Raw genomic sequence first — 9568 nt, 5'->3', positions numbered from 1 at the left:
CTGCCGCTGTCTGTCTTGTCAGGACTTGACTCGGCCCCGCTTTGCTTCCCTGAAACGGTTGGTTCAAGGTAGCCAGTTCCATCGGGGACGAAGGCAAAAGTCCAAATGAGGCTGGCTTCCGCGTTTCACTCAAGAGTGCCCAAGGCTTTGCACGACGATTCGACGGATTGCGGAGAGGTCTTAGCATCATAGGGAAAAGGACATAAAGGTACAGCCAGCCGATGAGGACGATACTCCAAGATCACAAAACACACGCTATCACTGTATGTATTACACACCTTGGTCCCGTAAATATTAACGTACAATAAGAGGCCAAATTTATTACGCGAGTCTTTTGTTCGACATGGAAGACCCATTCCCTGTGAGTTGAGAGCGTTCTAACTCACCCTTGAGTCGACGAATGCTCATGCATTAGGTCCAGGCACTGTCATGGCCGTACGGCACACCGACTTGTTACGCCTGCAATCAACTGTTGCCAGCCAGCCTGCGGCTACAGCATTCGTTTGACATGGGAAACTATGGCCATGTGCCATCCTCACCGCATGCGTCGCCGACTTCCAGTTTCCCTGCCCCTCCAACACCAGTGGGCGGAACACTCGAGGCTCCGGTATGCTCTCCAGACATTTCATACATGTTTGACAGTCCCTTAAGTCTTCTGCCACCAAAATCACCAGTATATTCGCCTGCGGAGTGCCCTTCATTAAACTGGGCCATCGGCAATGGATGGAGTCAGAATCAGTTACAGCAAGTACTGCCATCTCCACCTCCAACGCCACTTCTGCTACCATCTGCCGACTGTGCAAGCAAAGCCCTGGTGGTATCTCCTTCTTCGGCACTGATTACGTCGCCCGCGTCTGATGGCGTCACGAGCGTGTCGCCATCGCCGTTCGGCTGCCAACCCGAGCAAACATCTCCTCAGACGCCCTTCCCACCAACTGGCGCTTCTAGGCCGGCCCACGGTAATGGGCAGCTGATTCTCCGTGATATGAGGCAAACGGAAGAGGGAAATGAATTGCACACTAGACTTCGTGGCATGGGCTTATCTTCATCGGAAATACGGATTGTATGGAAACGGTTGCATGAGGTACCGTGGGCTGAAATAGCGGAGGCGGAAAGCGCAATTGGGGACCTAGTCACACCCGGGACTCTCAGCATGAGACTTGTGAGGCTGAAGGACCGCCATCCATATCTGAAAGAGCTGTTCCCCCCAAGAATCCGGGCAGCACACAGGCGCGTCAGGTCTCCCGATAACGGCACGTTACCCAGTCATGAAAGAAGGAGGCGAGGAAAGCATCGTGATCAGGCTCAAGACATGATTCATGTCCATATAGCTTCGCAATAAATATTTACTATCATGAGTCTACTATCATGACAGGGGTGGGCAGTCACACAGAATGGAAATGAATAGAGAGCACGTGTAACGGCTATTGGCAAAGGAAATTTGGTCATGATTAGCTTATTCGCTTAGTTACTATGATGTTGTAAATAAATGGCGTCGGAGTAAACCTGCTGCCAGCGCAGTGGGCAGATGTTGACAGCCCATTTCGTTGGAGCCGTCATCCAGTTGCCGAACGATTTGCGGCTGGCAATACAAAACCAGTGCCAATCAGAACCCGGGAAACCTATTGATCCCTGTTTGCACCAAACCCCTCATTATTCGAGGAAACTTAAGAACTAATGTATAATATAAAGCCTTCGGCTGAACAAAGCCCCCTAGCTTTGATGTCATGTTCTACAATTGATCGTCATATTTACACAGCCCAACCACGAATGAACCACGTCAGACCTGTGCCCAGCCAGCCCCGCGGGCCGATAAAAGAACAAGGTCTTCACAATATCGATCAAATTAAAAAGTTTTTGACAACCTCATAAATACAGTACTTATTTACACGCTGCTTAATACATACTAATGAAACCACATGCAGGACTGGACAATACACCAGTCGAATTGTTGTTTTGCATATTCAAAGACTTGTCACTCGCACAACTTGACGTCCTGGAACAGGCTTGTGTCCGTCACCCGTTGCTCCATATCATTCGCCATTATTTTCATCGCCGCGTGGTAAACACATGCACTAATCCTCTACCGGAGCTAGCGCAAATCGGACGAGTCAAGGAAATTGAATACCTGGCTTCACACTCGGACCTTGATGTGAATGTTAGGGACATCGTAGGCCAAACTCCACTCCACATCGCGGCGAAAACAGGACACGCGGCTGTGGTGCGAGCACTTTTACGATTTCCAGGTGTTGTTGTTGACCGCAGGGATGATGATGGAGGATCTGCGCTGGTGTTTGCAGCTCAGCATGGTCACATTGGCGTAACAGAGCTGCTGCTCCAGCACGGCGCTGAGATAGATGGCCGGACTCACCGTGGCGAGACGGCTTTCCTCTGGGCGGCAAGAAACGGGCGCAAGAATGTTGTCAGCCTCCTGATATCTGAGATGGCCGATCCTCTCATCATGGATGCCGAAGGCTGGAGTGGCTTGGACTGGGCTATCATGGACGGCCAGGACGACGTCGTTGAAATGTTGCTTCGCCATCACGGCCACTTTCAAGAATCCTCGGTCCGACAAAACGAAGTGCTGTTACTTGCCGCCGAGTCAGGCAACGACTCGGCAGTCCGTATGATGTTGGCGGCTGGGGCAGACGTGGATTGTAGAGACGGCCAGCAAAGCACACCGTTACACTGGGCCGTGTCGTTTGGACATCGGTCTACCGCAGAGCTCCTTCTCGACGGCGGGGCAGATGCCAACTCGAGGGACAAGTATGGCAATACACCTCTGCACTGGGCAATTAGTTATCCAACCATCATGAAGCCCCTCTTGGACAGGGGCGTTGAGGTAGACATCCAAAACATGAACGGAAAAACAAGTCTCATGTGGAGCGTATTGGCAGAGCAGAGGGAGACCACCCAGATGTTGTTGGGCCGAGGCGCGGCCACCGTGAATGTCCGGGACGAGAATGGCTGCACAGCGTTGCATGGCGCTGCGGCAAAAGGCTGCAATTCCATAATAATCTGTCTTCTGGACAAAGGAGCAGATGTGACGGCGACGGACAAGGACGGATGGACACCACTTGATGTCGCGACAATCAATGGACACGTGGCGGCCATGGCCCTGCTGCAAGGCAAGGGCAAGCCAGCGGAGGGTATTGCGGCGGCACGCTTGGCATTGAAAATGATCCGGAATGAGGACACAGCGCACATCATGAGGGAGATGGCGCAACGCAAATTGACCGGGAGCGATGGCGTGAGTGGTTTGAGGTCGGCGGTGAACTGCAAACACGCCCATCGACTGTTGGCTCTGCTTGGCACTGGCGTGGACATTGACGAGTTAGACCCAGTGGGAGGAGCGACTGCACTGACACTTGCGGCCTGGTTTAACGAAGAGAAAATAGCAAAATTGCTCCTCGAAAACGGGGCTGCCGTAGACGCGATGGATAGCGACGGCCGCACCGCTCTGCACGTGGCTGTCGAGGGTGGTTATTGTGACCTGGTAGCCTTGCTTCTTCAGAACGGTGCAAACGTTGAGGCCAGGTTTTGTGGGTGGACGCCACTGTTACTCGCGGCAAAACGGTTATGGGACGACGAGGCCGGGCCATGGATGGTGGAATGCCTATCTGTGCGGGTAGTGGGGGCCAATCTCGACGCGAGGGATTACTTTGGCCGCGCAGTACAGCACTGGTGCGCTGCGTATGGCAGATCACGAGTTCTCACCAACCTCACGCGCCTCGGCGCAGACCTCGATGCCAGGGATCATTGCGGCCAGGCGGCGCTGCACATAGCCATTGGAGCGTCCCATGTGGACACCGTGCAAGCGCTGTTACAACAAGGCGTAGCCCTGGACGGCCGGACCTGTGATGGGCTGACACCGGCCCACGTCGCAGCCTACACTGGCCAGCTCAACGTTTTGACGCTCTTGGGACATGCCTGTAGGTGCATACGCGATCACCGTGGAACCGACAACCGTGGAACCGACAAGACTCATCATCATCTAGGAGCCAGGCTTCGGCTAGACGCAAGAGACGTGGATGGGTACACTCCGCTTACTCTTGCCCTTCTCACTGGCAATCTACATGTGGCGCAATTCCTTCGCCAGCTCCCCGGAGGCGGCGAGGGCGACTTGCAATTCCGCAGCAGCACCACATATCATGAAATTGCCACACGCTGCCCTCCCTCCCTCCAACTGCCCACAGAAGACGAAGACATAGATGTGAGCCACGCCAGGGAAGGCTCATGCCCGCGGAGGCCTTTGTTCGGCGTTCATGTCCGTGAGTGGCTGCGAGATCAACACAAGTTGGTGGGATTAGAGACTGAAGAAGTCTAGATATGTCCTCCGCTTCATCAAGCGGCATGTAAGCTCTCAAGAGTACGTCGACCACGCAAGGACTCTATTTCTTGCTCTCTCCCTTTCTGTCTCTCTCTCTCTCTCTCAAAAAATTTTTTTACCTCCACCTTGTCCTCACCATTGGAACGAGAGCAGTTTTTGGCGCAAACACCGTTACTGCAGCGTGACAAATTCGACCCCTTTCGGGTGGCGCATATGGTGTATATCCAGCCAACTACGCATCCTCCGCATCCCCATGAATTCTTTTCCCACAGGAGCTACCAGGTTAAGGGTGTCAATGTAGTAACCACATGTATGTATATTTACTATGCTCATTTGGCAAACAGACCAGAATTCTAAGCATGAGGAAATGTGCATTGGTCTCCTCGGCAGTGATGGTGCGAGCCATGCCCCTGGCAGCACAACACGCCAGCCTACCGTTCCTTAGACAAAACGGCGATCATATGTTTTAAAGATGGCATCAAGCGTAGCGTCCCTGTCCTGTCCTTCTATCCAGACATCGCCTCGGTACGGTCTGCCCGGGCAGGGATCTTCTACAGACCGCAATATTTCAGAGATCTTTGCCGTAAAGCTTTCGCTCCATTTCCTCTCTTTCGCGTCATCATCCCAGTGTAGCTCAAAGCGAGCTAACGCTTCGCCGAGTGGCATGGCACACTGGTCCTGCAGCTCGTTCATACGACCACCGCCTAGGATAACAAGAGCGTACATCCTCTCCCTCGCTGGGTGGCGGCTCGGGACCTCCTCGAACGCATGGTACAAATCATTAAACATGTCCTCGCAATTAGGTCTCACCCAGTAAGAGATGGAGGTGAAGTACGACCTGTCCATCTCGCGCTTGGTTGAACTTTCAGTCCAATAGTCCAGCGGGTTGTTGTGCAAGTCCTCTTGAGTGACATCGGCCAGCCTCGTCGGGTCCTTCTTCAGGTGATCTGAAGCGGGTATCAGCCGCAAATCCAGCAGACGCCTTTGCTGCCACCGAGAGGTGTCATCTACCAAACGAAAAACTTCTTGGCCCAAATGTGTCTCGAGAACATTGATGGTCGCCTCAGCTGTCAATAAGCTGACAATGTTGAAAGAACAGACTGGTTCGGTCGTATCCGGTTCGAAATGAAAGCGAAATGACACGGACACGTCTCTCGGCAAGCCTAATGAGTTTGCAAAGGCGTTGTTTCTGACGCAAGTCTCGAGTTGCTGTTTGTCAATCCGTATAAATCTCCAAGCTGCTCGGCGAGGCTCGTCGATAACTCGAAGGTGGATTTTCGTAACGACGCCAACCCCCGCGGCTGCTCCGCCTCTCATGGCGTATAGTAGCTCCGCATGATTGTCACCCACCTCCAAGACCGTTCCGTCCCAAAGAACGACCCTCCCACCGACAACAGACTGGCAGCCGAGACCAAGACGCCGGGCAAGAATAAGATCCCAGCCGGCGGTAAGGAAATGACCTCCTGCGCCAACTCCGAAACAATCGCCGTGAGGCACCGCTTTCTGGTTCTTGGCCAGCATATCAATGGTCCCCGCGAGGAGACACCCGGGCTCCAAGAGCAGCGTGTTGTTGTCGACTCGCCGCCCGGTCATAGCCGAGAGATTCAACATCACGCCTGTGCAAGAAGCCCCATTGAAGTAGCCATGGCCACCACTTTTAACAGACAGCGGGATTCTTCCGTATAGGCGCAGTCTTTTGAATGCCCTCAGAGTCTGAACAACCTCACCCTCATTTTTGGGTGACACGACGAGACGAGGCAGTGGTGCAGCGCGATCGTGCATTTGAGCATTGGTCGGCAAAAGCTGCCCGCGCGTATGATGCACCTGAATATTTTGCCGTGAAAGTAGTGCGGACAATTCGTTTAGATCAAAGTTGTCACAGCCAACGCTAGTCGTGCACCATTGGCTCTGAATGTCACTGAGGTTCGCAGCATCGCTTGCGTCGGGATTGACAACGGGCGATGGCGTGGGGACTGCACCAGCGTTGTCTTGTCGTTGACAAAGCATCGTCAAAAGTGAATTTGAAAACAAGACGAAAATAAATGGCAATCTCACGTTCCACTTAAGTTTGCTCTTTGGGGATCAAACCGCACTATATACATATTCGACGAAGTCCTGTGACGTGGCGTCCTACGGCTAGACGATCTGTCAAGGTGCTTAGCAGGGCCGTTTTGTGCTGTCAATCTCCGTATGTCACATACATGTTGATCTAGCTTAATGTTTGTACTATTTGGTTACTGTCGACCAAAAGGGATGCATACAAAACACAACCAAATCAGGACTGGTCGGTCTGTCAGTCGTGTTATCAATGTGCGGAACAGCTTCGCTCTGGAAAACCATCGCTCACCCATTCTTACGAGTCAAGTTAATTCTGTTATGCCCCACCCTTAAACTACATGTTATTTACGCGAGCGTTGATCTTCGTGTTGACATTGCAGACCTACTGGAGAAACACAGAAGTCGTGGCGGGTTCCACCCTATGCTGACTCACAGTCCGTGAAAAGGGCGAAGTTGTTGTGCCACCTTGCTTTGACCGTTTAACACAATCACCCACCATCATCCCGCTGTGTATATCGGGCTGAGTAGCGACTGCACCTCCGTTATGCCTCCGGCTCTCCCCGCCACTGCCTGTGAAAGGCCTCCGGCGTGTTGATTCAACTAACTAGTCCCTATGCTTTCTACTATCGAGATGAAGAAGAGAAGGAAGTCTACATACGCCGTGACATAGAAACAAAGCCATATATCCTTCCAATATGCCTCCATAGAAGGCTCTAGAATCAACCCGCCGGGGGAGTTAGTGATAGCCGGCACAGCCGCCGTCCAAGAGGCTGGGCCCGTTACACTGCCTGTCCTTGCCGCTGAATGACGGCGCAAGTAAGGCGGTAATGGCAGATGAAAGCAGCCTCTCAACTTGTTCTCATCTATTTTGGATATCTGTCTCACCTTCGCTCGCTGCAAGTAAGTTTCGATACTATAGACCGCGACAGCGTCAGCAATGCCTTAACGTATATCCAGGTGTTGGAAGCGCAAGGCTTCTAATCGGGTGATAATTATCACGGGTTATTGGGTTCTTCGTAACTATTGTTGGTGCTTGTGTTGAATTCATCTATCTAGAGGTAGCGCTCACCCAAACTGGTGATGTTTGAGATCTGTTTGAGATCAACCACGTGTGGCCAATTAGAGGCCAGCATTCGCTGCCTTCCACGCCCACAGCGGCGCTGGCAGCAACACCAGGTATGAGAGGAATTAAACCTACACAAAACCAACACTGGGTACCACGTTGTTATTTTCTTTGGAGAGACCCGATTTATTTACAGAACGGACGCACGTCTATTTTCGATAGCCATCCGCAGTTTCCTGTTGTTGTCGTGTCCTTGTCATTGCGATCAGGTCATTGGGGACGTACATAACTAGACGACGTGCATTTGAAAAAGGTATCGTGATAGCCCTGTGGCAAATGCCATACGTTAAGAATACCACAGTGGCAATCCAACTCGCCTTCAAGGATGGACGGCGGGCCTGACGCGTCAAGGGGATTACGCGTGTCCATACCTGCAAGTGTTGGGGCGGCGACGTCGCAACACCTCACGTGGTGGGATTCTCGCATGATGTGATACGCAGCTACACCCACCAATAACCGAGCCGTGGGGGAAAGCCAATAAACGTCCACAACCAACATGTCAGTGATGAGTGACTATATTTCATCGGGGGTCAAGCAAAGTGGTTAAATGCCGCCCTAATGCCACATTTGGACATTCCCTCATCGCGCTTGGTCATGTCTCCCTCGCCATGCCGTTCCTCACTCAACTGGAGGGTACTGCGGCGATGTCTCTTCGTTATCACTCTACACAACGTAATTATCAGAGGAGCATCGAACAGCGCAGTTGCAATTATAAATGGGGGGATGTGCTACTGAAGGTCGCTCTGCGCTCGAACGTGATACACCCCCACAGATGTTGCCAACAAGCACAAGAAGAGGCACATCGTGCCCATCCTACTCCACGCTTAGTTGAATTACAGCTAGATGAAAGACGAAAAAAAGAAAAAAGGAAAAAAGGAAAAAAGAAATTCGCTCACTTCGTACGCGTAGTTGTGCGAAAAATAATCCATAACCGAGAATTCCCCAAACGAAAATCGACCCGATGATGCGCCCTATGCCAGACTGCGGAGGTATGCTGAACCCATTCCAGTAGAGAGCTAAAAACGCCCATCATGGCAAAATTCAGGACGAGGATAAACTCAGCCCAAGCAACGTGGGAGAATACGAACAGTATAACAGACCCCGTGTGTAGAAGATTGAATGCAATCACGTACCAGCGTACACTAACTATCCCGTCCACGTACGTGATATTCTGTGACTTCAATGCGTACACCGTGCAGAGCAGTTGTCGAACGAAGAGGTTGAGCCTGTATCAAAGACATTAGCCGGGGGAATGCAATCTATGTGACGGGACATGAGATTCCAACCAGAATATGGTTCCCACAACGCTGTCCATGGTGAAGGCTGTAGGATGCAAGTGGTTTTGGTCCATACCGGTGTGAATCGAGTATTGTTGGGTCGAATTACCGCGCAATAGACCAATGCCATAACGGATAAACTCCAACTCATGGCGACAAGAGCCAAGGAGATAAGTGCCTGTCTCCGACGGCATCTGGGCACTTTACTATCCACAACATCTGCTTTGTCGTCAGCCACTCACGGATTTATGGACTCCCATCCGTCGTTCCGGAACACAAACTGCTGTTTGGCTTCTCCATCATATGGAGTCTTTATCATGCAATATTCTTCAAATATTTATCAAGTCAATGAAATTGCTTACAAGGTACTCAGGTTTTAGAAACCGATACGTAGGTATTCATACCCCAAAAGAGATGCAAGCGGTATGGCTGTTAAACAGGCACCTTATGCAGTATGACTCACGGGGTCTACTGATGGGAACATGGAGTGTGATATGTATGAACATTTGTACACACTGTAAGTATTAGGGTCGAAGTAATCAGGGTAGAACACATTACTTACGCGAGAAGCGTTGTCAGTCGGTCTTTTTTTTTTTTTATTGGCGAGACTGCGACGCCATGGTTGATACCGCGAGGTGAAACTGTGAGGTTGTGTGTCAGAAAATGCGTCTGTAGACTGAAATCGCATAGCGGGGTGTAAGTGCTGGTTGTCATGGTGTCGGCTTATCTTGACTATACTTAGCCGAAGAACAGACTGGGACGAAAGGAAGTTTTTTGGAA

The 9568-nt window shown here is 51.5% G+C and overlaps 2 protein-coding genes across 2 annotated transcripts; one reads left to right on the top strand and one right to left on the bottom strand.

Annotated features, from left to right (window-relative positions):
* Positions 1–1909: 1909 nt before the first annotated feature.
* On the top strand, positions 1910–4327 carry MAA_00418 (Ankyrin repeat protein; the record flags this gene model as incomplete). The annotated part of the gene is made up of 1 exon (XM_007818416.1): positions 1910–4327. One exon carries the CDS (start codon positions 1910–1912, stop codon positions 4325–4327), a length of 2418 nt encoding a protein of 805 aa, XP_007816607.1.
* Positions 4328–4771: 444 nt separating this feature from the next.
* Positions 4772–6337, bottom strand: MAA_00417 (FAD-binding, type 2; the record flags this gene model as incomplete). The annotated part of the gene is made up of 1 exon (XM_007818415.1): positions 4772–6337. One exon carries the CDS (start codon positions 6335–6337, stop codon positions 4772–4774), a length of 1566 nt encoding a protein of 521 aa, XP_007816606.1.
* Positions 6338–9568: the final 3231 nt, after the last annotated feature.

This window comes from Metarhizium robertsii (genome assembly GCF_000187425.2).
Source record: "Metarhizium robertsii ARSEF 23 chromosome Unknown MAA_Scf_3, whole genome shotgun sequence".
NCBI lineage: Eukaryota > Fungi > Ascomycota > Sordariomycetes > Hypocreales > Clavicipitaceae > Metarhizium > Metarhizium robertsii.
This window is presented reverse-complemented; position numbering and strand designations above follow the sequence as displayed.